Source organism: Cavia porcellus, unplaced genomic scaffold, assembly GCF_034190915.1.
Source record: "Cavia porcellus strain 051 isolate PalLab524CR breed Dunkin Hartley unplaced genomic scaffold, mCavPor4.1 scaffold_5, whole genome shotgun sequence".
In the NCBI taxonomy this organism is placed as follows: domain Eukaryota; kingdom Metazoa; phylum Chordata; class Mammalia; order Rodentia; family Caviidae; genus Cavia; species Cavia porcellus.
In genome coordinates, this window is record NW_026947488.1 from 24,255,942 (window position 1) to 24,283,846 (window position 27,905).

A 27,905-nucleotide genomic window follows, 5' to 3' on the forward strand; every position below is an offset into this window, starting at 1 on the left:
TCCACTGACTAAGGCCAGACTTCCTGAAAATGGGCGCCAGAATGGCTGGGCCTCAGGACTACTCTGACCAAAGTCACCTCCCATTCTGCCATCCTCACACCCCCATGGGGCCACTTCTCCAGGGGGGTTAGCACTTTTCGCACTCTCAGGTTAGGGACCCAGGTATTCTCTTCCCCTCAGCAACAAGACAGCACACAAGCAGGTTCCGCATGCAAAGCACTTTATTGACTTTTATTTTCCCAAGTAACTTTTCTTTACTGGTTAGAGAATGAAAAACAGAGGGGCAGGGGGGACGTACAGGTAGAAGTCAAAGGCATAACACATGATGAATGTGTTGTAATGCGCTCAGGAGGCTGGTCTGAAGCTGACAAGCTTGCTACTTCAAAGGCTCAAAAAGTTTATGCCCAACAAATATACACTCATTCAGCCAGATCCCTCCCACCTGCTAGAGGAAATGCAGGCATGACCCTGGCCCAGGCCTTCTGCCAATGAGCGTTTTTCAGGCCTGACAGATGCAGCTCGTGGACCGCTCAATTACATGGCCACAGTGTCCTGCCCTAACACAGGTAAGGCCTGGCTCCATCCACACAGGAGAAATGAAAGTGACTAATGAGCACATCTGTGGTACATAGCAATGGAAGAGGAAGTACTTGTCAGCATTAGATAATGACTCCAAAGTGTAGTGTGAATCCACAAGGTGGTGCCTATTGGCTAGCCACAGTGATTAAGTAACTGCGAGCTAACCTGGCTTCTGAACAACCCCCCTAGGGCAGTGTCTGCTCATAGGGCATTTCAGTCCCTGGACTGAAAACCACCATGGGAGCAGGAAGAGGAAGTGTTATCTGTCCAGCTGAAGCCTGGAGACTGTCATGACTGTCAGATCTCTGTGGTCAGAGGGTGTCACGGCCTCTAGACACTGAGCCCAGGATAGCGGAAACAGGATGTTGATTCCCAGAGGACTGCCCCCAGGCCTGCCTGGCTCCTCAGGCCTCCACTTCTACCGCTTCTTCTTGGTCTCCTTCTTGGGCCTCTTGTTGGCAGAAGCAACAGCAGCTTTGGTCTTCCTTGTCACCTCTGCGGTTCTGGGTTCAGATGGTTCTGTCTCCTGCAAGGTGATAAAAAGAGAAGTCCAGCTAGCTTAGAGCAATCAAGCCTGACTGAAGGGGCTTTGCATGATCTGGAAACACCAGGAATGGGAAGCCTCCTCCCTGGGACTCCGATCTGGGCTCTTTCACTTTCCAGCACAGTGACCTTGTGGGCAACTCACTTCCCTTCTGTGTCTAGGTTACTCATCTGTGAAATGGAAATAGCAATGTACAGCTTGGTGGGCTCATGTCAGAAGGCAAAAGGCATGGAAACACCAGGAAGTAGTGGCTATCTGGCGGCTGGCTGCTCACCCTGTGTGAAGGACTGGACAGAATGTGGGTGAGGGGCTGGCTGTGGTCCCATTCACACCACAGAATGCAGGGCTGAAGGTGGACAGGGCAGCCAGCAGGTGCAGAGTCACTACACCGTGTTCTGTGCAGCCTGGCAGAGGTGCCCTAGGGGAGGGCAGGGGTAGCCTTGAGCCAGAACTCCAGATTCCCTCACAACTAGGGCAGCTCTGTTTTATCTATTCATACAGTGATTTGTTTCCTTATACACTGTGATTTGATTGAAACAAAGGTTCTGCTGTTGAAAGGAAAAGGTTCAAAACAACAGATTCAGTCCTGGCCTTCACTGTGCTAATAAAGAAGGTGGACTCCTGGAAGGGTCTGACCTTCGATGAGCCACTGAGGCTCATGTCAGAGAAGAACCTGGAGCAGATTCAGGCTACTCCTGTTTAGTGGCTTCACCTCCTCTGGGTGATAAAGTAGAAAGGACATTAGGAAGGCCACGCTGGCCAGGGACATCACTGCTGCTCATAGGCCTAGGCTGATCTACAGGCAAGCTCCCCTTGGCCTGCAATGTTTTTGCTTTGTAATTTAAACTAATTGGGGGGCTTCCATACAATATAGATTCCCAGCTTTTCTGGAAGACTTTGCACAGCCAATGCCACTGGCTCTGCACTTGCTTGCTGCAACAATAGGTTATGAGTTCACCCCTTTATTTGGGTGCAAATCTCTCCATGGACTTCACCACTCTGCTGCCCCAGCATGTGACAGAGGAATGCTTTTTACCCTGATCTTTATTTAAAGAGAGAATGAAAAGCAGGCTTCCATGACAGGGGGCCTACATACTTCTTCTGGAAGACAGAAATATCCATATTTAACTTGCCAACCCTCAGCTTCTAGCTAGCTTAACTCTCTGACTTCCCCTGCTCATCACCTACCCACCCCCACTGCCCAAAGCAGAGGGACCACAGCTGGGCTGGGAGAGGAGGCAGTGCCTGCCAAAGGTCAAATCCAGAGCCCTGTCACCTTCCAACTCCATCTTATTGACCACTATCACCCCTAGCCAGCCAATCAAGATACCAGATATGAAGGCCTTGGTGAGGGGTCTCAGGAACCCACAGCCTGAGCTTCCCCTGTAACAGGAGTGCTGCCACTTCCTTGCCCAGAACTTAGACTACAGCTCTGTACTACTCTGGCCTGCTAGGCTTCCTCTTATCAAAAGTCAAAGTGATATCCAAGATCTCCCTGTGGTAATAACTTTATACAACTTGGCAAAAAAAAAAAAAAAAAAAAAAAAAAGCCCATTAGAAAAACAAAACCCAACTTCAGAGAAGCGCCTGTCAACTGCACATACACAGCTGCAGAGTGCATGGGGAAGGCTTGTGTTTATAGCAAACCCAACAGGGCCTAATGCATTTGGGGCCTGGAAACTATGTCAATGCAGAAAGCCAGCAGAAATCACTCAGTTCCTGAGCATCTTGGGCAAGGGTTTATGCCTAGGCAACCTGCTAGGACTTACCCAGATCTCCAGGACAGAGATCCTCTTTCTAGTTCAAAGCCAGGTGTCTTCTCCAGTTTTAGTGGGGCCCACTTCAGAATTCAGAGCTGGTGACACCCAGTTGCTGGCCCCCGGGCCTTCTCACTCTACAGACCCTCTTTCTGGCATCTCATCCCTTCTGGCATCTTTCAGATCACCAATGGCTCTCCATAACCCACCCAGGATGGCACGAAGGAGACCATCTCTCCCACCCTGTCTGGTCAGGCCCTGAGCTTTCCCTGACAACTGCCATCAATAGCCATATCCTCGTTCCCTTGATCACCTAGCAAATCCTGCTCTGTAGTCTGCCCAAGAACACACTCCAACCATCTAACCTTCTGTTTTCTGCGGCTCCAATTTCAGCTGGCAGCATCCCTCCTCTGCTCCTACCCCAGGCACTAGGCACCTTATAACACCGCTACTACTTTGCCATAGTGATGGCTTTCTGTGTCGGTCTCCCTTGTTAGCCCATGATCTCTTTGCGATGCTTCGATTGTTGCTAAATGAGCAAGCAAATGAAAGAACAGGATAGGTCTTCCATAACTATGGAGATTCTGTTCATTTATTACTCTGAAAATACAATGCTTAAGACTAGGCTTCAACCTGTCTGTAATTCCAGAACTCTTGGGAGACTGATCCAGAAGGATCATAAATTTGACCCCAGGGGGCAACTTAATGACTTAGTATGACCCTGCCTCAAAAAATAAAAAAGGGCTGAGGTTATAACTCAAGGTGAAAGTCCCAGGTTCAATCCCAGTAATGCCAAAAAGGAAAACCAAAACAAAAAACGCCACAAAGAACCTACTTCACTCTTTGTATGGACACACAGCACTAAAATCTAATACACACCCCCTTCGGTATGCTAGGCATCACTACCAACAATGGCTAATACTGTAATTATTTACACTATTCCAGGCCCTACGCTATATAGTCTAGACAGTTTAATCTCATAAAGGCCATCATGAGTCCCATTTTATAAACAAAGACACAGATATTCAGGGAATTTATCAAAGGTCTCAACTGGTGAGTGGCAGAGTCTGGCTTTGAACCTAATCAACTGGTTATACAGTACTTCCTGGAGACCCCAGGGTTTCCTGGGTAGCTTAGGGGCCATGAACCCCTTGAGTCTGAATTAAATGTAACATTTTCTCTGTTAAGCACTCCCTCTAGCACTACAAGGTGATTCTGCAATAAGAGAAGGGTCTGTTCTAGGTTCTAACTGTTGAAGGGTCACTCAGAGCCCCACAGTGTGTGACTAATGTTCCCATAGGAGTCAGGAAAGTGGGCTGGTGCTCCTAACTCATGCTGTATTTTTTGAAGCTGAAAGCAGTTCTCTGTGGGTGTGTGTACACATTACAGTCATCGAGTCATCTGAATGCATTATCTGTCTCCTCCTCACCCCAGACCTCCTCCTCACTTCCCCATCTCAGTTTCTAGCACTGTCACCCATCCAGTAACCCAAGTTAGAAACCATCCAGTTATTCAAGTCATTTCTAAATTCTCATGATGCCCTTGTGCCTCCACACCCACTGTCTACTCCTCTTCCCCAAGGGGTCTAGACTAGGGGCCTCTGCTCTAGGTGCACTCTGCAGCCCTGGCTCAGACCCCATGCTCTCCTCCCCACTTCTGACAGTATCAGCCACCTATGGACTCTCCTGCCCATTCCTTGTTTTCTCCGCTCTCATTATTCTCCATAGTGCTTTCAGAGTCTGTTTTCCTAAAGTAATCACAACAGTCCTGATCATGCCTGTTTTCTGCTTTTAAAATGCTGCTAGCCTTCCTTTATATGAGACAGATTCCACGAGACTTAGCATGGTCTGTGAGGCCATTCCACTCAGCCTCAGCCTTCTCTCTAGCCAGCCCTCCTGTCACTCTAGGCTACCTGCTAGCCAGGAGTACCCATATCCATTGCCTTCCATCCGCTCTATAGGTGCAGGCATTCGACTTACCTACCTGCAACCGGTACACATAGGTCCCACACACCTTGGGGCAATGAAGAAGGGCGTGTACATGTGGAGGATGTGTATGTGTGGAGGATGTGTACGTGTGGAGGATGTGTACCGTGTACATGTGGAGGATGTGTACGTGTGGAGGATGTGTACCATGAGAGCACTCCACATCTGTCAGCTCACTGAGCTTCTTGACCACAGCAGTAAGTCAGCCACTATGAAGCCCTTTACAGGTAAGGCAACTAAGGCCCCCTGAAACTGCATACGGCATATGCAGCACAGCCACCCTCCTTGCAAGCTGTGGGGAGGCAAAAGCACCTGTCGCATGCTTTGGGTCCTTAGGTCCCAGTCACACAGAACCTGCAGCTCCAACTCCAGCTGGCAGGAAGGACTCTAAATGAAAGAGTAACTTTAATTTCTCTTCAGATGTGTGTCACCAGGATGAGGCAGGCAGATGGTCAGCTACACACTCCGTAGCCTTACCTTCAAATCTGGGAACACTGCCTTCCTCTGAAGCCAGTTTTAAGTTTCCTTGACCACTATGTTGTGAAAGGTAAAAGAAAGAAAATCTCAGCTGCCAAGTGGCTCCTGGGGCTGTGGAGGTGTCTTCTGTGGATACCGGCCCCATCAATAATGAGGCTGCTCTGAGTCACTTACAGGCCAGAAAATTGCTGCTATTCATCAGGTTCAAATAATCGAATCTGTGCCACAATGCATCAAATCCCTTCCAGCAGGGAAGGCGCACTAAGTTTTATGATTTCCACTTTACAGCTCATTGTGGATTTAGTTCTGTAAATCAGGACAGCATGTCATTCTACACAGACTAAAACCATTCTTTCCTTGAAAATGGTCTAGGCAAAGAAAACTACTGTGCTATGCTTGAGTGCTGTCTTGGATTTATTTCATCTGATCTTCCAAGAACTCTGTGGATCCTCTTTTTATGGCTTAGGCCCCAAGGCTCAGCTGGAATAATAAGGGGCTGGCACTCAGACCAAGTCTGCCTAACACTGAAGCTCTTTGCCGGCCCCTCAGTGCTATTCTTGCCTGAGGCCCTGCAGAGCAAGCGGTGCTAAGAAGACCTTACAGAGATGGAGCTAGCAGCGGCCTTGAGAAGAGGAGAGGACTAGCTGAGACTAGGGGCGCAGCGGAGGTTGTCCATGTGGACTCAACTGAAGAGACAAATGAAGAAAGAGACAAAGTCCAGGACGCACTTGGCAGGCAAGTGGAATTGTGATTAGAAAGAACAGCCCTGAGACCTCACTCCAGACACAATTCAGCAGGAATCTATGTGCCATCCCTACTGGGTGGTGTGCGGCTCCCAGGGTCCAGCCGTCTCTCCCACAAGCTGGAACACATCTCCAGGCCACTGGCTGGTGGGAGCTTGTTTACACCATGCCCAGCACACAACAGTCTCACAGGACGGGTCATTAGGCAAAAAACACCCTGCCTCCTAATGTAACTGTGAACTCCTCTCAGGCTTAAAAACAAAAACAAAACAAAACAAAACAAAAACCCCACACAGTGCAGAACTGAAAGCTGGTTCTAAAAGCCTGGCTCCTGAGGTGCTGAGAATGGGTACATGCTCACCGAGTTCATTTATGGCAGCCGTCAGGAGCAACAAGGGGCCTAGTTAAAATCAAGACCTTCACGTAAAACTTTCTAGCAAGGTTCCGATGTTCTAGCTCCTATCCTACTGCATCCAGGGAAGGCTCTATCCTTTTGTGCCAAATACTGCAGGGCTTATTGGCTGATGGTGAAGTCTATTTGGGCATCACATTGAAAGTCACCACTCTCACTGTCCATTCTAGGGAGTTCTCTTCCATTAGATCACAGTGCTGGACATCGCTTGTTATTTGTCTACACAGAATGCCCTGAAGGCACTGCCCTTATCCTATCTGCTGGAGGTTCTCAGTCACTGTGGCCACAGGAGTAGGCAGCTAAATGTGGCCTGACCCCAGATGGTACCCATTTCCTCTTACCACATATGGGGCAAGGTGTGAGCTTGCGGACACACACAGCCTTTCCATGAGATGTGGAAAGTAAGCACAGGCAGAGAAATAGTTTCTCTCACTTGCTCATTCTGAGTGACAAGGAGGCAGACTGAGGTTGCACCAACTTTCCTAACACACATGAGGGCTTAAGAAGGAAATCAATGCTCCCAGAGAAGCCAGGAGACCTCTCGAGCCTGAGTCCATGGTGTCCTGATATGCCCAGTTCTGAGAGTAATTATCGTTTCTGTTCAGGGAAGCTGTCCCCAATACCACGGGAACAGGAGAGTGCAAGTGAAGGGCCTACTTTCTAAGAGCTAGCACATGGCTGCTGAGCTGCAACATAAACATATGAAGAGTTAAATCAGTCAACAATCAAACTACTAGTTTATAATTGTCAGATGCATCATTACTATCTGCACCATGAATTGCTGCATTAAAAGGCAACACCACTTGCTTAGGGCTGACTGGATCAACATTCTGGGTATAAACGGATTTAAAAGAGGCTTAGGAGGTAAACTAAGCAGGATTATGGGAAGGGAGGGAGACAGCTCCTCACCTTAACTTTCTCACTGCCCACTCCTTAATCTCCTGGAATTGGGCTCCCACCTCCTAAAACTACTACACTCCACTCAGAGAAAAGCTATGTACCAGGAAATGTGCTTGAGTTTTTAACATTGCCTTTTGTCTACCATTTAAGGGGTCTCAGACTCCTGAAGCCTACCCAGGGACCCCCTAGAGAGAAAGGAACCACCTATTAAGACTTTGTTCTGACTGGGCAGGCACACCCAAGCACTTTGAGAAAATGAGGTAGGAGAATCTCAAGTGCAGGCCTAACCTGGGAAACTTAGCAGCTTAGTAAGACGCTACCTCAAAATTAAAAATTAAAAAAGGGCTTGTGTGAAGGTCCTGGCTTCAATCCCTGATACTGTAAAAAGGTGTGGAGGGGTACACTGGAGATATAGCTTAATGCCCCCAGGTTTGATCTCCAGTATCATTAAATAAATCAGTCACTAAAAAGAATTTTGTTCTACTAAAACCGTACTGTGAAAGAGAGCAGCCAAGCTTACCTCCATCACCTCTTTGGGGACTGGTTTCACACATGTCCTTTGGAGTCCTTAGTGGCTGGGGAGAGGCCACTCTCTCCTGTCCCCTGCCCACTGCTCAGCTTATCTCCTAAGGAGTGAGAGGAGCAAGCACCAAAGCTTTGTCTGCCGAGGGCTCCTGTAGAACAGGCCTTGTCGGCGCTCCACTCCAGTGGCCCTCCCCCACGCCGAGCACAGCTGAACCAGGCCTGGTCAGCCACAGTCCCTTCCCTGAGGATTTTGAAGCAGTAACCAAGTAGGAAGGCAGCCTCTCTTTGGAACACTATAGCTGAGAGACATAAACTTTGGCCCGTCTCTCCAGCCCTAGGGAAGACTAGCAGAGGAAGCAGGATGGAGTGATGAGTTCCAGAGGCGCCAATGAATTCTTGCTCTTTGGGTCATGGGAGAGCATCCGCATCTTCTCAGTTTACCTATAATGCATGGAAAATACCTCGGGCACTTGGGTATGCTCCAAGTTCTGGTCTTTCCTGTCTTAATTTCCCTTAAACAGCTTATTGGTTTGTTCTTAGGTTTTTGAGGAACAATACTACATGGATAAAAGAACACCCAGGCTCTATTTCCAGCTTCTTGCTGGCTCTTCCAACATAGGATGGACTGCTATTATTTCAAACTTAACACACTAGAACTGATCATTTCCTGTCCTAAAATTGGTTTGTGCTTTACAAAAATCATCTAAGGATTAGATCAGTGGCTGCATATTAAAATCACTTGGCCAGGTTTAAAAAATGCTGATCTACAAGTTCAAAAGAAATTGAAGAATCTCTGTGGGTACAGTCCAGGACTCTCAAAATTCCTCATATGGTTCTCAGTGCAGCCAGGTGGAGAATGTGTGCCAGATGAAGAGCGAGCAATCTAAACTGCCACTCCTGGCCCCTCGCTCATGGCAAACATCGCTGATCAATTTCTTTCCTCATTTTGACCATGATCACCATAAAATCAACCAGACCTGGCAGGAGAGACAAATGTATCTGCCATCCTGGACTACACAGAGATAGTATATGGATATGCAACCCTGTATTTTAGAATCAAGCCTTAAAGAAAATGCTTGGACTAAGTGTGGCACAAGCTTCAACCTGGCTCAAAAAAATGTTTATTTTCTCAGGTCTCAGTTTAACGAAGTGATAACTGGAAAACTTTTTCATTTGGTTTAGGATTCTAAAGGTTTTGCTTTTACAAACTAAACCTTGCTCCTACTATGAAAAGGAAAGGAATGGGGTGGGAAGCACTTTAAGTGTTCTTTTTTTCTTTCCCTGATTACTCCCAAAAGAGCTTTCAAATAATCGGCTCAGTACTAAAGTCATAAACTAGTTGCAAAAAATCAGCTTACTAGAACAGGAAAGACATTCTTCTGCTTTTCAGAGGCCTTCCCATCATCTGGAGCCAAAAATATTATCTTCTGACCCAAAAGCCACTAATAAATCTTGTTTCTATACGCCAAGTAAGATGATTTTGCTCTAAGCAAAACAGCAAAGAGCGTTAGACTGTTCTCTGGCTCTGCGCCCCCCTTTACTCTCTCTCCTGCCTCAAGCCACCCTTTACTTCTACTCCCTACTGTCCTGGGGCTACCAGGAGTCTGCACAAGCTGCTCCCATTCTCAGGGACTCATTTCCTCTCTAAGTCCTCCATGTTCCCAAGTTAAAACCCCCTTAATGCCCCTTCTGTATCCAAAATCCAAATCCCAGACAGCTATTTAGCACAATCCCCAAACCGCACAGCTTCAGCACTCAACCTCTTTGTCACCATATTTATGCACAGAATACTGTGTTTCCTTCCCATGTAGGTGGGAGTTTGGGAAAAGAGAGAAGCTGCCTTACAGGGAATAGAGAGGAGAGCCAGTGGCAGAATCTCTGCATATCAGGGGCCTTTTGTTACTCTAACGCAATAAAAAGTTGGATTGATGCCACCGATCCGTTGAAAAGCCTAAAAAACAAAAAGCTAAAACAGTAAGCTTCAGCTATGGAGACAGTTCCCTTGCATGAGCTTTACATCTCTAAACTATAAGATAAACAAAAATGAAATATGCTGTGCTATATTTATATTTTAAAAGATGAAGCTGTTGTCCCAAATTAACCTCTCAGTGTCACTGGTACAGGGTGTGGAGGCGTATTTTTGAGCCTTTTGTTAAAAGACTCCTATTGGGACCTTAACCTATTGCACACTTATACGCCCCTCTTCTACAAGTATGCTGGACTGACCCGGACCTCTGTCATTTACCTCAAAAGGTTAAGAAATAAGGTGAGCAGCTTCCCTGCTCTCCACATGGTCATGCCTCCGACTCTCCATCTCTGCCTAGAAAACAGGAAGAGTCATCACTTCCCTCCCTAGGGGCTTACAGAAGGCTTCCTCAGCACCAGTAGAAACGTTAGTTATTTATAATACCCAACAGCCTGCCATGTCTACGAGAACAGAGCCCGAGAGCGCAGGGTCTATGTTTTTAAAGTATGATACAACCGTGGGTGGAATAACTCCAATGGTGACCTCCTTCTTAAAATACCAGAATGAGAGATGGACAGATACCCTGAGGTCATAAGCCTGTCCACACTCACCATCTTCCTCTCCCTCGAGGCAGCTCCCTCTCCCCATGTTGTACCCTAAATGCTGCAGCCCCCTGTAGGATCACTGCTGGGCCACTTATCTCATTCTGTATTCTCTCTTTGAGAGAATCTGTCCCCTCACCTGGCTTCAGTGACATCTCACAAATCCCAAATGTTGGCCAACACTCAGACCCTCCTCCCACTGTGCACTTGTAAATCTACCTGCTCCTTTGACAGAACCATGTGGAGACATTAAATCCACTTCAACTGAACTGGCCATGTTCTTTCTCCACCTCCAGCACACGCTTGTGCCTTCTCAGAGGTTCCCCACAGCTTTGGTTATCCCTATCATATTCCATTCTATATAAGCAGAACCTCCAAGCCCAAGCCATGCTGATTTCCAAGATGTGGATCTTTAAGATGCAGTATATACTGTTAAGTAAAAATAAAAAGAAGGTACAAAACTAAGTTTAAGAATATGCTATCTTTTATATGTCAAAGAAGGGAACATGAATATATATATATATGAATATCTGCAACATACATATATGCATTTGTTTAAAAAATAATAGATCTGGGCTGGGGATTTAGCTCAGCGGCATAAGCGCCTGCCCTGCAAGCAGGCAGTCGTGAGTTTGATCCCTGGTACCGATAAAAAGGAAAAAGACACACACACACAAAAAAGATCAAATAATAAAGATAAATCACACTAATAAAAATGGCTCCCTATGAGAGGAGGAAGGAACATCGTGGAGCATAATGGGATTAAAGGAAATGTCTACAAATGTGCTTCATTACATAGTTTGACCTCTGAAAATATTATATATAAATGTGTCATATAATTTTAAATACAAGAAAAACTCCTTAGAAACTAAAAACAAATTAAAGCAACAAATTAAACCAAGTCTACTTGGTCAGAGAAAACCTTATTAAACACAGTATTCTGACTCCAACTTTCTACAGAACACATACTTCTTGTTGCACTGTTTTTTTGGGATAGGGGCTCACTATGTGGTGTAGGTTGGCCTCAAACATGATCCTCCTGCCTCAGCCTCCCAAGTGCTGGGATTACAGGTATGAAACCGCCATGCACGGCTACGGGGACATAGTCTAAGGCTGAAGAACAAAAAGAAATGTTATAGTAGTAAATATAACACAACTATTTTTTTTTTTTGGTACCAGGAATTGAATTCAGGACCTTATGCTTGCTAGGCAGGTGCTTATGCTGCTGAGCTATATCCCTGCCCAATACAACTATTTTAAAACTATCATTAGTATATTGTAGATGAGAAGAATAGAGTTAACATTTAAAAGGCTGTTATCCTTAAAGCCTGATGGAAGACTGGCCCTTAGCTGGCATCTGTGAATTTGGATTTCAGGAAGCTCCTACCATTCCCAGAGTTGATAAAGAGTGGCTCACTTTGCCCAAATCATTTGAGCAGGCAATACGGCTTATGGTGAACACCAGCTCCTTCTGGAAGTCTGTAATTTGGGTACAGATAGGCAGACAAATCTTATGTGACCAGTCCCTAGTAAAAACCCTGGGTTCTGAGTCAGTAATGAGCTTCCCTGCTAGAAGACACATCACACAATCTATCACATCTCCACAAGACTCCAATCGAGAGCCCTCTAGAGGCTTGTCTGGTTTTTCTCTTCTTTACTTCATATGCCTTTTCTTGATTACTTTGTTTTGTATCCTTTCGCTGTGATACACCATAGCTGTAAATCCTCCCAGAGAATCTCTGAACCTGGGATAGCTTTAGGGACTTCTTTTTTATTATTATTATTTTTAAGGGACTTCTGATACAACAGGACACAGCAAATGAATCATTTTTTTAACGCTACCAGGAAACAAGATTGCCAGCACAAGACAAAAGAGGGGACTTTGAATTTAGCTCAACGGCCTGGCAAGCATGAGGTCATGAGTTCAATCCCCAGTACCACCCCCCCCCACCAAAGACAAAAGAGATACAAAACACTAGCATAAAATCATGTAAATAGGCTGGGTATAGTGGCAGATACTTAAAATCCTATTACTTAGGAGGCTGAGGGAGAAAGGTTGCAATTCAAAGTCAGCCAAGGCAACTTAGTGAAACCCTGACTCAAAATAAAATTATAAAAGTGTTGGGGATATAGCTCAACACTAGAATACTTGCTTAGCATGTGCAAGACCCTGGGTTCAATCTCTAGTATAAAATAAATAAACTAAAAATGAAATAATATAAATAAACACTACAATCTTGAGTTTAAATTGGAAATACCAGTACGAAATCACAAGTCTTTTTTCTTTAAAAATGGTTTATTTGCTACCGTTAGTCATTAAAAAAGCACAGAAGCAACTACAACTCAGTAGTGCTGATTGCTTCTAATGTTCTAACTGTAGTCTCTAAATTCTACTTTCCAGTTAAAAAGAAGTAGGGATTTTTGGAGAAATAAGTGATTCCAGAACTGTGGCAGGAAATGTTCAAAATGAGCCTGAGACATCTTTTGAACCTGTAAACAAGGAAGCTACCAAAGACTTGAGGTATTACAAAAACAAAGATACCAACTTGAAGGGTCTCCCACTAAAACAATGTATTAAAAAACCAAACACATCAAATATATACAAATATATTTCAAAAGCATATGAAAACTAAAGATTCATTGGTCAACAGTAGAAGTTTTTGAAGTCAAACTCACTACTCTGAACACTGATGGAACGAAACAAGCACTTATGCTACTTTTTATATAAACAGCATTTCAGAAGTTTTTATATACGTGTGATAAAAATGTGCTTGCTGGAGAACTCCAGTGGATAGAGCAAAATGGAAAATCCTAAGCAATTGTCACCAATAGATTTTAAAACCATTTAGGTGAAAGACTGACGGATGGATTTTACAAAGGATGAGTCAGGTGACATCACCTGAACTGACTAGAACAGTGATGGCAAAGCTTTGAGAACAGCAGTGATGAACCCATGGCACAAGTGCTACAGCAGGCTGTTCGCAGCTCTGAACCAGCCTGCTGCAGGAACAGGCCACAGGTTTACCACCGCTGCTCTAGAATCTCTAATAGAACATGGGGCGGCCAAATGTGCCTGCTGACACACAACAGCAACTACACAGCACCAGCCATGAGGCGTGTGTACCAAATAACCCCCTAAATGGACTCAGGCCTCTAGATGGAACTCTCTGTGTGTAGGACATATGGCAACCGACAACCATGTTAACCCCATGGGAAAGCACTTAGCCAAATCCTGGGATGCTGGTATCACAGATGACAAAGACTTGCTTTCTCCAACAAATCAATGGAACGCTGTCCTCTCCCTTTCCCTATTTGACCTAGAGAAAACTGGAAAGGTTATATGCAATTCTGGGCAGGCAGGAGGGTGCTACAGACTAGTGTAACACACTTTATAAAATGTGTCAAGACAACAAAAAATGCAAATTTGATCATGTCATTCCATGCCCACAGCTCTAGCTACACCTCTCACCATGTCCTGCCTGTATTCTTGTTTTTTGGTACCAGGAATCAAACTCAGGACCTCACAGTTGCCAAGCAGGCACTGTGCCACTGAGGTATCCCGCAGCCCGTCTGTATTCTGACATGGTCACCTTCATCAGTTCCTTACTCCTCAGGTCTCTCACACAAGCAGTTCCCTCCCCCTGGAATACTGGCCTCATCTCTTCCCCATTTCACCTGGCAGAAGTCTGCTCATTCCTTCTATCACACTCAAACACTGTCTCCTCAGCAGTGTGGGCTGCCCAGCTGCTGGTCCAAGCTATGACTGAGTCCCCTGGCGCCCTGTTATACACCCTCACTGGACTCTGTGCTTCCATGGGAGTAAATGGGGTTTGTTTACATTTGCTTTCTCCCTAAAGAGCAGAAGAACCTTTAAGGCAGACAGCCCATGTCGGTAATCTGACACAAGGCAAGCAATCAAAATCTTAATAGGGAGCCGGGGATATAGCTCAGTGGCATAAATGCCTGCCTGGCAAGCACCAGATCCTGTGTTTGATTCCCAGTCCCTCCACCCCTAGTCTGAATGGATGTTTGAAAAAATCAAGTATTAGTCATGTAGTTCAATATACAGAGGAGAGTTCTGTTACACACTAAAGCCGTCGATCCCCGGTACCGATTAAAAATTAAAAAAGATGTGGCAATACACTAAAGCTGTAAGGCCCATCCCTGCTTATCTTGGCTGTGATGACACTTAGGTTAGTCCCTAGAACTTAGCCTGGCACTCTGGAGCTAACGTTCACAGGGAAGGACTCACCGCTTCATAGGACTTGGGAATGGGTACGATGATAGCCAGCACACAGATGAGCTGGAAGATGGCCCCCAAGAAGAGTCCATACCGCAGCAGGTTCTCTAGGAAAGTGGGTTCAGGCACCTCAGGAGGTGAGAAGTCCAGGTCGGAGGCCATGACCCAAGCTGTCTGCTACCTGAGGTCTCCTCTGATTTGCCACTCTCCAGAGCCCACTTCTAAACACAAAGAGTAAGAGTTATGTTTCTACAGTGGACTTTAAATAGCCCCACTTGCACAAATACACACACATACTACGAGAATACATAAAGCAACTGTGGTCAACATTAACAATTCTCAAATCTAATTAGAAAATACATGGATATTCAGTGAACCATTCTTTCAACATTTTTGTATGTTTGAAATTTTCCAAATACAGTGTTAAGGAAAACAGGTAAATACAAAGGGAAACTCTTCAATGAAAATCTCAAGTCAATGCACTTGTAGAAGTCTTGCTATGCCTGTTTTATTGATCCATTTATTTATTCATCTAGTCATTCACTCAACAAATACTTATTGACTACTAAACATTGAAGAGTTCACAGAATAGACAAATCTCTGCTCCCTCGGGATTCCTGCTCCAAGGTCAGAATTCCTGCTTAGGACGGGAATCATTTTACCTTGCATATGTGACAGAAAAGGCTTCTTTGAACATCATAAATGAGAATGGATGGAGCAGAGAGACGAAGTGAAAGAATGAACCACTTGCTATCTGAGAAACTCACATGCCTAGAACAGAGAAAAGCAGTACAAAGGCCCAGGGCGACTAACATGGCCAGAGATGTGATCGGGAGCGAGAGTGGAAGCGGGCAAGACCAGAGGGGAGCTGGGACAGATTCTGTAGGACCCTGACACTTGTTATTGGATGGAGTAAAATGTAAAGGGTTTGAGCAGAGAAGTGACATAATTACACTTTTCAGCAGGGGGATGGACACCAAAGGGAGGGGGGAAGTAGTCACAGTGAGGTCAGTGAGGGAGCCACTGACAATGATCCGGAGAAGAAATGCTGGAGGTGTGACTAACACGGGCACTGGTGGCCAGCGGTGACCGGTCCGCTTCTGCCCCTCTCTCTCACCTTCCTTTCCTCAGCACCACCATCGCGCCTAATACTCTGGTTGAGCTGAAAGAGCTGCTGGGTTCTCCAAGAGCACTGAACTCTTCCGTTCACGCCTGGGGCTTTGCCTAAGCCGTATACTCTGCCAAAGAGGCCTTTCCCACTCTGACTGCTTCTGAAGCCCCCACTCTGCCTCCAGGGCTGAGCTCAAGATCATCTCCTTCCACCATCTGTCATCCTCCTCTTCCTCCCCAAGCAGGAATAAACTGCTCCTTCTCTACCACAGCACACACAGATGGCTTCCTTCTGCCCACTCCAATGACAAAGGGACAAAAGCACCAGGCACACCTGAACCCACAAGCCTTTTCAAAGATCTGTGTCACATGTAATTTTTGGCAAATCTGAGCGATCTAATTGCAGCTGAGCCACCTGTAGCTACCAAGATTTGAAACAAAGCTTGTCTGAACTGAGGTGACTGGTAGGTTAAATACACACTGTTTCAATGACTCTACATGAAAATTAGAATATAAAATATCTCATTAATGTTTTTAGCCCAACATGGTGTTGAAATTCTAGCTCACTGGGAGGCTGAGGCAGGAAGATTTCAAGCTCAAGATCAACTAGAGCAACTCAGATCCTGTTTCAAAGTAAAAATTTTTTTAAAGCTTGGATATAGCTCAGTGGTAGAGCACTTGCCTAATATACACAAAACCCTGGGTTCAACTGCCAGTCATTCAATATATATTACTGAGAATTTAAGACTATAAACCTAAACAGTAGACAAACAGAATTATAGAGTTTAAAAATAAATACTCAAATACAACTGATTTTCAAACAGGAGAACTAAGATCTTTTTAATAAGGAAATAAAAGTCTTTTTAACAAATGCTTCTAGGAAGCTAGATATCCATGTCCAAAAGAATGTAAAAATTAACTCAAAATGGGTCAAAGATCTAAAACTACATAATTATCACAAGAAAACATAGGGAGAAATCTTTACGACACTGGATTTGGCAATGATCCCTTAGATGTGACATCAAAAGCACAACTAACAGAAGAAAAATAAACTGGACTTCACATCAAAATTTAAAACTTGTTGGGCATAATGGCACAACCCTATAAATCCCAGTACTCAGGAAGTCAAGATAGGATTGCTGTGAGTTTGAGACCAGCTTCAAAGCCAGCCTGAACTACAAAGTGATATCCTATCTCAAAAAACAACAATAACATAAAAAATTAAAAACATGCGTACAAAAAGAAAAAAAAAGAAGAAGAAGAAGGGGTCGGGGTTTTAGCTCAGCAGTAAAAACACCTGTTTGGCAAGCATGAAATTGTGAGTTCGATCCTCCATATCAAAAAAGAAAGAAAAATGTGCATACGAGGACATTATCCAAGACTATGAAAAGACAACCCAGAGAATGGGAGAACATAGTTGTAAATCATATAGCTAATGAGGGTCTAGTATTTAGAATATATAAAGATCCACACTACAGAATATACATACAAGGCCAGGCATGGTGGCACCCCACCTATAATCTCAGCATTCAGGAGGCTAAGACAGGAGAACTGTTATGAGTTAAAGGCCAGCCTGAGAGGCTGGGGATTTAGCTCAGCAGCATAAGTGCCTGCCTTGCAAGCAGGCAGTCGTGAATTCAATCCCTGGTACCAGTAAAAATGAAAAAGACCAAAAAATAAATAAATAAATAAAGGCCAGCTTGGTCTACAAAGTGAGTTCAAGGTCAGCCTAAATTGCATAGTGAAACTCTATCTCAAAATAATAATAATACACACATCACACTCACCATCAAAAAACCAAAAACAAAAATCTCGATCCTTATTTATTTTGGGGTTTTTGGGGAGGGAGGTACCTGCCTGCACAATCACAAAGTCCTGAGATCAATTCCCTGTACCAAACAAAAATAAAAATAGGTAAAGGACACATGCTACAACATGAACAGCCTTTGAAAGCACTGTGAAACTTGAACAAAAAATTAGCCAAATACACAAAGACAGGTATTCTACAATTCCATTTATATAAGGTTGCTAGAATGGGCAAATTCAGAGAGACAGACATAGAATAGAGGTTACCTGGAGCCAGGGGAGAAAGAGGTGACAGTTACTTGTTAATAGCTATGGAATTTTTGTTTGGGGAGATGAGTTAGGGAAATAGTGGTGATGATTACATAACACTGCTAATGCTACTGAATTTTATAATTAAGAATGGTTAAATGGTAAATTTTAGGGCAAAGGGTATATATGTCAGTGGAAGAGTGCTAACCTAACATGCATGAAGCTCTAGGTTCTATCCCTGGCACCACATAGGGAAAGAAAGAAAGAGAGAGAGAGAAAGCAAGCAAGCAAGCAAGCTTGCTTTATGGGTATTTTTGGGTTTTTTTTGGTTGTTGTTGTTTTTTGTCTTTTTCCTTTTTATCGGTACCGGGGATCGAACTCATGACTGCCTGCTTGCAAGGCAGGTGCTTATGCCGCTGAGCTAAATCCCCAGCCCTGTGTTTTTGTTTTTTGGTACCAGGGATCAAACTCACAACCTTGTGCCAGGTGCTTGTGCCACCGAGCTAAATCCCTGGCCTGTTTGTTTGGAGACAGGGTCCCACTATACAATCCAGTGTGGTCTTAAACTTGTGATCCTCTTACCTCAGCTTCGCAAGTGCTGGGATTACAGGTATGTATCACCACACCTGTCCTATTATATATATATATATATATATATACACTGAAATTTAAAAATTTCACCTGCTTTTTGTTTTTTATGAAAATGTATTAAAAAAGGTATTAAAAAAATTTTAAATGATGTGTGCCCGAGCTGGGCATGGTGGTACATTCCTGTAACCCCAAGAGGCTGAGGCAGAAAGACTGCTCCAAATTTGAGACCAGGCTAGATTAGAAAATACACTCAAGGCCAACCTGAACTGCGTAGCGAGACCGTCTCAAAAAGACAAAAATAAATAAATAAACAATCACATGTGTCTTATATTCTCTCTCCGTGGGACGGCCCCAGACACAATGAACTGTCTGAAGGTGGACCTTCTTCCACCTTAACTGCTGCTTCTCTGCTTTGCAGTTTTCTTCCAACATAAAGAGTGACTGAATAATAAAAATCATGCACTAAGTAAACAGAGCGAGACACACAAATGTTATTATTCTTTTAACTTGGTCACTTCAGAAGATCATATGCCTGGGCCAGCAGTGTAGCCACCTTTCATAGCAGTTTTGACTACACAGCGTACAGCCTTCAAAGCCTGCAGCCCATTTTCTTCAGAATGTTCAGAGCTGGCAGATCTTCATCCTTCCAGGAAGAATCTGACTTCTGGAAAAAACCCAACATCATCTGGCTCCAAGTATGGTGAATCAGGTGGGGCATCATGCTCAGGAATACCATTTTTGGTCAAATACAAGGTATGACGCTCGGACTCCGGAGAGACTGTTTGCAGCGGCTCATAAACTGGCCCCGATGTGAATTCCACAGCAGCTGCAAGAACAACTTCCCTGGAAGAGCCGTCAGCCCCTACAAGGCACCAGCACATGAACACCAAGGTTGAAATATTAGCTAGGCTTAGCACACCTGTAATCCCAGCACTCTGGGAGACTGAGGCAGAAGGAGCCAAGTTCAAACCTAGCCTAGAAAACTTGGTGACCTGGTAACAAGACTCTGTCTCAAAATAAAAAACTGAAAAAGGGATTGGGGAATACAGTTCAGTGCAAAGGCCCTGGGTTCAGTCTCCAGTATTCACACACACACACACACACACACACACACAAGCAATCTTGTTTCTGCAGTTGTACCTTATAAATTTAAAATATCCTTGGTCCCAAGCTTTATACTCGCCACTGCAAATACCCAGATTTACTATTGCTACTAAGGCAGCATAACTGTGAGTATCTGGGGTGGTACAACAGAGACAGGGCTGGGCATCAGCAAGGATGAAAGGCGAAGGAGGCAGTTTACAGAATCCAACTCTAATAGCAAACAGCTGGACTTCAGGCTGACTTCTTCGCAACTTACAGGCTCAGAGTTCCCCTGAACCAAACAACAATGTCTATTCAAAGCTCTAATACATTCAGGCTTTTTAAAAAGTGGCAATCAGGCAAAATATACTGACAAGCATAAAAGTGATCATATCCTTTGACTGAATAACTTACTTCCTAGAATTTATACTAAGGAAACAATTCAAAAAAAGAAAGTCTTTGAAAAAGTTCATGCTAGTGTTATTCATAATACTGAAAAACAGGAAACAACTCATACAAAAATAAGAAAGAGGTTAACTCAATTATGGTATATTATGGTACACTAAAATGGCGTATAAATGCTGTATAAACACTATGTTGCCAGATGAGTGTGAAGTCTTTGCAATACAATAGTACTGAAAAAAGTAAAGTGAAATAATTGGATAAACATGTATTGCAAACATGTATAAAATGACTTCCTTGGATAAAGATCAAAAGAGGCCATAACAAATAGCTGCTAGTAAATGAGTCCTAAGCTTTAATTTTTTGTTATGCTACTGAAACAATGAATAGTTAAAAAGAAAAAATCTATATCCTACTTCCATCTTAAGACTTTTATAAAGGTAGAATCAAGTATAATCCAATAAAACTATTACTGTCAGAAATATTCTTCTGTATTTGTGCTCTCTAAATGGTCACATGTGGCACCAGCCACATGTGGCTACTGAGTATTTAAAAGTGGTTATAGAGGAACTGAATTATTCTAAACTTTATTTAGTGTCCCTGTGCACACATGTGTGTGTGCAGTACTGAGGACTGAGCCCATGGCCTTGTACATATTAGGCAAGTGCTTTACCACTGAGTTACACCCCCACACACACTGAATTTTACTTGACAGTAATGAAATTAACTACAGTCACATGTGGCCAGAGGCGCCCTACTGCAAAGCACAGGTGTTAACAGGAGGGTGACTATGCAAAAGTTCTACCAAAAATGTTCTGTGCTTCCAAAACGCTGTAGTCTCACTTTCTCTACAGCCTCTGGGCTTTACTTCCCAGCCCACCTGCCAATAGTTCTGAGGTTTCCTTTCCTGATTACAGAAGTCACAGGAATCCTAAACATCCTTCAGATCTCAAAAACACAACACACAGAGATTCCATTCCCTGTGGTTAAGCTTCTGGGGATGGGGGAGGTTTCCTGGGGATTGAACTTAGGTCCTTTGCACTGAACTACATTCCCAACCTTTTAAAAATTTTCAAGCAGTCTCACGACGTCACCTACGTTGGGCTCAATTTGTGATCCTCTTGTCTCAGCCTCCTAGAGCACATGCCATAGGGCACCACACCTGGCCTGTGATAAGCTTTGATCCTCACAATCACTGCTGCTTGAACAGCAAGCAGATCATCTGCCAGGTGCCGCACACAGTGTGTTCAAGTCAGCCTCACATTCATTTCTCAAGCACCACAGGAGCAGCACCGCTGAGGTTCAGGAACTAAGGCCTGGAAGAGCTTATACGGCCTACCCAAGGTTTATCTGGCTAAATGCAAAGTCAGGAGTCAAACTAACTGGCTCCTATACGGCCAGAGCTCCCACCCACCAGGTCAGTGTTTTCTTTAACTGCAGGCTGTGGCCATTGATGAGCCACAAAACCATTTGGAAGGCTGCAACTAGCACTAACTTTATTAGCCAGTACAGAGACCAAAACCTAAAAGTTATTCCTTCTTTGCTGAGACATGCTACATTAGGATCTATTATTCTACTTGATCCACTGTAATTTGAACATCAGGGATGTGGGTGCCTCAAAAATTTATCCCAGGGCCTGACTTACAAATATTTGGCAAATGACAAAGCTTTATGCTTGTTTCCCACCTCAAAGCAAGAGCAGATTCCTCAAGCATCAGTTAACAGAAGAGGCTGAGTGGCCATGGGCTTCCTCAGGCTCTGCCAGTAAGTCCAAGGTAGGATGTGGGTCGGGCTGACCACTGTGCAATGTCTCAGCCCTGTGATGTGCCAGACTTACTAATGAGCACAGGTGTTCATACTGGGAGACTCTCAGACCCCTATCACAATGAAGCAAACAGCGCATGCTCATTTATTACCAAACACAGCAACTGGTCTGGTTTCATGAGGTTACAGGACCCTGTGAAGCTCATTCCCAAAAACCAGACACTGGTAGTCTGAGACATTTATTCACTGGACAAAAATTTATTGAGTATCCATTATGTGCAGACACTACTTTAGTCCCTGACATGGAATTTTCACCCAAATGAAAGTACTCAAACACACACACACACACACACACACACACACACACGCACACGCACGCACGCATGTGCATCAGGAATGTTATGAGAAAATATAAAGAAGAAGAAAGGATACTGTTTTATATGAGGTGCTCTGGGAAAGACCTCTTCGAGAGGATGACATTAGAGACAAGAAGCAAGAGAAGGGCTGGGGTGCAGCTTAGTGACTGAGCATGTGCTTCCCATGTGCAAGGCCCTGGATTCAATTCCCACCAATTCCTCCACACCACCAAAAAGACAGGAAGTAATTTAAGTATCTGCTAGAATATCTCAGTGTGGAGGAAGAGCAAGAGCAAAGTTTCCAAGCCAGGAAAGAGCTTCACGATCAAGAACAGGAGAGTGAGAAAGCTATGCAGAGCCATGTAGATCTCTGTAAGTACTGTGGCTTCTTCTCTGAAAGAGAAGCTACTGGAAGGCTCACAGCAAAGAAACGACATGGTTTCTCTGCCTGCTGAGTTGAGAATGACTGTAGGGAGAAAGAATGGAAAAATTAGTTACAAGACCATTATAACAATCAAAAGACATATAGCAAAGGGTTAGCAGACCTGGCAGATTCACAGGTTAGATATATTGTAGAGAATGTCAACAAGATTGTTGTGGCAAAATGTGAAAATTTAAAATAACCCTCGAGGGGGCTGGGGATTTTAGCTCAGTGGCATAAGCGCCTGCCTTGCAAGCAGGCCGCTATGAGTTCGATCCCCAGTACCAAACCAATAAAAAGGAAAAAGACAAAATAAATAAATAAATAAAGTAAAATAACCCTCGATAGACGGGAAACTATTATATATGATAACATAATGGTGAACAGAAGACAATAAACATTTGTCAAAATCTATTAAATTTTATAGCACTAGAAATAAACTTTAATGTATGCAAATGTTTTAAAAATCATAGGTTCCAACATCTTGGGAAGTAATACAGACAGTGACATTCTGAACCTCAGTATTTTAAACATCACTGAAAGGATGGAGGTAACAGAATACTGACCTACCTAATTTTGGAAATGAGAAGAGTCTATAAGTAAAGGCAGAGGCTGGGGATTTAGCTCAGCGGCATAAGGACCCACCTGGCAAGTGTGCAGTCATGAGTTTGATCCCCGGTACTGATTAAAAAACAAAACAGTAAAGGTAGAATGAGCTATATATACATGGTGCTTTTTGGTTGTTGTTGTTTTTAGGTACCAGGGATCAAACTGTCATGGGATTAAAGTGTCATGACCTTGCACTTATAGGCAGGCACTCATACTGCTCAACTAAATCCCCGGCCCCTGAGCTGTATACATGAATACTGCTCTAGTCGATAAAGTTGCTTCCTATGAGGGACACAGGAGAGCCATTCTAAAATCACTATACCTGTATAGCCCAAGTGACGCTTAAGTAAAGAGATGGTGGAAGTCATGTTTGTCAGAGGTAGAATGGGGAGGTTACAGGTAAAGAAGAAAAGGACGCTAGTAAAATCCACATAGTAATGAATGAAAGTTAAGAGACATGAGTACATTCAACTTAATACAGATACATGTAGCGATAGAAACATCTAAAGACCTGTGTATATACATATGTATCTCTTGCTCTGTCCCCTGAGAAGGTCTAGAAGCAAGGATACCAGAGTAGCAATGAACACACCTCATGCTTAGGTCTTAGTTTCTGGGCCATTCTCTAATAAAAGGAACCAGGGCTCCTTGGCAAATGGCAATTCTAGAAAGGAGGCAGAAATATACAGGATGAGCAAGAAATAGAAAGTATGAAAGTATTTTAGAAAAAAAAAAACAAATACACTGCAGGTACAAATATGCTAAAATGAAACTCACTGTTCTATACTATTCTATGGCATGTGTGGTGCAGCAGGCTGTTTATATCACTGACAGCTCTAAAAGGTTCACCATCACTGCTATTTACCTAATACGCATTAATAAACATGCAACAAGTTGAGTGTGGTGGCTCAATGCCTATAATCTCAGCACTCAGGAGGTTGAGGCAGAAGGATCATTGTGAGTTCAGCGTGAGCTACAAAATAAGCTCAAAGCCAGCCTGAGTTGTGTAGTGAGACCCTGTCTCAAAAGACAAAAACATAAAATAAAATAAAATAAAATGCAACAACAACCACAACAAAATGTTGAGGGAGGTATGTCAAAAGAAAAGTCCCCAATGACCAAAATTGGAACAATTAGAGTAACAAAAGCAACAAGTGCTAGATTATAATCCAAAATATACAATAAATATCCTTGAGTCTATATTGATGTAAATAAATAAGAAATGAAAAAAAAAAGAAATAGACAAATCTTCCATTGAGAATTTAAAATAATTTATGCAAATCTTCTGCCTTTAAGTGTGAGGCATAATTCCAAACTCCGAAGTATGGGTTATACATAATGACTTTCTCCTGAGCACAATATGAAACTGGGAGGAAGGAGTAACTTTACAGAAAACATGAGATTACTATGTCAAGGGTTAATATCAACAGTGATAATTCATATTGTCTGTGTACCCTGGAGCGTTAACTTTTATGGTCTTCCTTCCTTAAACTCCTATGCCTAGTTTAGTCATGAGGAAAATAAATCCCAACTGCAGAGTTATTCTGCAAAAATCTGACCATTAATCCTCACAACTGTCAGAGTCATCTAAAACAGGGAAGGTCTGAGAAACTGTCACAGCCCAGAGGAGTCTAGAAACTTGATTACTAAATGACTGTGGGCTAGGTATGGTGGTATGCACCTGTAATCCCAGCTCTCTAGAGCTGAAGCAGAATTGCAAATTCAAGCTCAGACCTGGCAATTTAGTGACTTCGACACTGTCTCAAAAAATAAAAATAGGCCAGGGATTTAGCTCAGTGGCCTAAGCATCTGCCTGCAAGCGCAAGGTTGTAAGTTCGATCGCTGAAACCAATAAATAAATAAAAGGGTTGGAGTTGTAGTTTAATGGGAAGGCAATAGGTTCAATCCCCAGTACCACAAAAAATTAAAGGCCAACATTTCAAAATAAACAACCATGGAGACATGTATAGCTCTCAAGTTTTTGCAAATACTAAGAATGAAAACACCAGATTTCCAAAATTGCCAGAGGCTTCACCAACTCCCAACTTTCCTCCAAAGGTGTATAGTATGTTTTCAGGGTGATTCTTGGCTTCTAGTGATAAGGTTTTCAAATTCTGTTCTGCAAATTCAACTGAAACTGACTGGGGATTGAAAACCAGTGTCAAGAGGTACTGCCCTCATAGCAATGGGTTGCATATCTGGATTTGTCCCACTATAACATATACCCAAAGCTGCTTGGAATTGGGTTTGAATTTTGTCTGATGAAGAGTTAAGCCATCTCTCAGGCCAGAATCATCAGTGACTAGTAAAGTAAAATTGTTATGCAGATGTCCTGCAAAAAAAAAGAAAGAAATTTTGTGGGGCAGTATTATGAATTAAATCCAGAGCCATGTACATGGTCTACCATTGAGTTAAATTCCCCAATCCTTTTTTTTTTTTTTTTTTTTTTTTTATCGGTACCGGGGATCAAACTCATGACCACCTGCTTGCAAGGAAGGTGCTTATCCCATTGAGCTAAATCCCCAGCCCCACCCCAGTCCTTTTTGAGACAAGATGTTGCTAGATTGTCCAGACTGCTCTCCCTCAATTTCCCAAGCAGCTGGGATTACAGACCAAAATAAACCCAGCCAAAATACTATTATTTGCCCAAAATTGCTGTGACTATTAAGTATGAGTTTGGTTTGTTTTTGGTTTGGGAGTTTTTTTTGTTTTTTGCAACAAAGTCTCACTGTGTAGTTCAGGCTGGCCTCAAACTCATGGCAATCCTCCTGCCTCAGCCTCCCAAGTACTGGGATTACAGGTATATGCTACCATGCCTGGCTTTAAAAATCTGAGATCCTACAGGGTAATTTCCACTATGTGTGGAAACATAACCATGGGGGAATATCCTCCAAGGCACCTAGTAGATGTCTGCAACCATAGATAACAGTGAATGCTAAAATATGCTGTTTCTGTCCATAAAGTTTAATTTACAAATTAGGTACAATAAGAGATTAACAACAGCAACTAATAATAGTATAACTCTAACAATATACTAGAAAAAAATTATGTGAATACAGTTTGTCTTTCAAAATCTTTTCTGTACTTATCTTTCTTCTTATGATGTGAGATGATACAATGTGTACATGATGAAATGAGGTGAGGTGAATGACACAGATACTGTAATGTGACCCTGGATCACTGACAACAGTGTGGATGACCGGGTATCAGGAGCAGATGCTGCTCATGGTTGAGACAGCTGAATGTTTTTTGTGGACATCTTTTGGAAGCACACTGTAATGGAAGTTGTTTCTTTTCAATTCACCAGTGTTGCTGTAGAGGCTGTAACTCTAGTGATGTCTGGGGGACCTTAACACTACATTCCATCTAAGAATAGTAGTTCCTAATTTTGTCCTTTTGTGTCTATTAAATCTGCAACACTTCAGCAAATTATAGTGATATCCACATTATTTGTTTCAGTTTCTTATCTTTCCCCCTCTTTGTAGAAGCCACAATTGGTTTTCCAATTCCATGACTGTTAACACTTCTGCAAGGCCTTTAATATGTTCTTCCAACGCTGCTGGAAATCCTTCAATGTGTTTTTCCACTTCTGGAAATGTGGCAGAAGCGTTTTAACCAGGGGATGTAGCCTCTCCGGTGATTTTTGTTTTTTTTTTCAATTCAAATCTATTCCTGAACCAGTATAAGCACCCCCCACTTACAGGAAATGATTTCGCATCACTTATACAGGGGTTCCCTTGCTGAAGTTTCCATACAACCTTAATGCCTTCTGCAGCAACTCACTTCCACTAACTGAACACGTTCTGTTTACGTCTTTCCAGCTTTTCTTTGGTGTAGTCAACTTGCTAGCATCACTACTTTTCAGCTTGGGGTCTATTATAAAGTAAAATAGGGGTTGCCTAAACACAGGCACTGTGGAATTGCACAATTGATCTGATAACAGAGATGGCTGTTAAGGGACTAATGTGTGGGTAATATATACAACGTGGATCCCTTGTACAAAGGGATGACAAATTTATGGCAGGACAAAGGAAGGACTCAAGATTCCATCGTGCTACTCTGAATACACATTTAAAACTTATTAACGTTATTTGGGGAATTTTTTCCACTTATTATTTTCAGGGCACAGGTAAGTGAAACAACCAATACAGTTGGAGACTGCTGTATTCAGAGAATCAATTCGCTTCAAACTTGCACCGAACACCCAAGCATCTGACATTCACGGTCTCGTTTAATTCCCAAGACAAGTCTGTATGCCCAGTTACACAGGAGAAACTGAGAATCAAAGAGAAAAAACACCTTGCTCAGCGTTCACCAAGCAATACAGGGCAAACTCGGGATCCGAGCTCCAGCTACACCGATTACCGAGCTGCAGCTCCACCAACGGAGGGAAAAGGCCAGGACCCGACCGTGGAGCCTGAGTCCCGGCCCAGGCTCCGAACTAAAGACTGGACGGCGCCAGGCGAGGCCTTCTGCCTACCTGGATTTCAAACTTCCCACGGCAAGTAACTCCCCAGCAAACGCCGCAGGAAGTTGTTCGTGCCTCCCGCTGAGCAGCGCCTACGGTGCCACTAGACCCACCCTTCCCTTCGGTTCCCTCTGCAGCGGCTACTCCGCCCCACCGAGAAACGCCCGAACAGCCCGGGAAGCTCAGGGCTTACCTCTCGGGCCGCCGCGCCGCTCCCCGGAAGTAATTCCTCGCGACACCCAGCCCCGGAAGTGACGCAGCCCAACCGGCTCGGGGCTTCAGTTCCGCCCGGCCGCGCGGCTAGGTTTGTGGCGAG

General features: G+C 43.7%; 1 protein-coding gene across 3 annotated transcripts; it reads right to left on the minus strand.

Annotated features, from left to right (window-relative positions):
• Positions 1 to 203: 203 nt before the first annotated feature.
• Manbal (mannosidase beta like) lies at positions 204 to 27,905 on the minus strand. 3 transcript variants are annotated; one of them, XM_003467641.4, is made up of 3 exons: positions 27,783 to 27,905; positions 14,743 to 14,951; positions 204 to 1,105 (listed from the first exon to the last, which is right to left on the minus strand). In XM_003467641.4, the coding sequence occupies exons 2-3, from the start codon at positions 14,890 to 14,892 to the stop codon at positions 998 to 1,000; spliced, it is 258 nt and encodes an 85-aa protein (XP_003467689.1). In that variant the 5' UTR covers positions 14,893 to 14,951; positions 27,783 to 27,905; the 3' UTR covers positions 204 to 997. The 3 variants fall into 3 exon arrangements, with proteins under 3 accessions (XP_003467689.1, XP_063104447.1, XP_005002821.1); XM_063248377.1 differs by having other exon boundaries at positions 14,743 to 14,948; positions 27,783 to 27,804; XM_005002764.4 differs by lacking the exon at positions 27,783 to 27,905 and adding an exon at positions 27,602 to 27,776.

Coding starts and splice junctions, on each gene's coding strand:
- Manbal (XM_003467641.4), bottom strand. CDS start 14,892: ATGGCCTCCGACCTGGACTTCTCACCTCCTGAGGTGCCTGAACCCACT. Junction 1,106..14,742: donor TTCCCAAGTCCTATGAAGCG/GTGAGTCCTTCC, acceptor ATCACCTTGCAG/GAGACAGAACCATCTGAACC.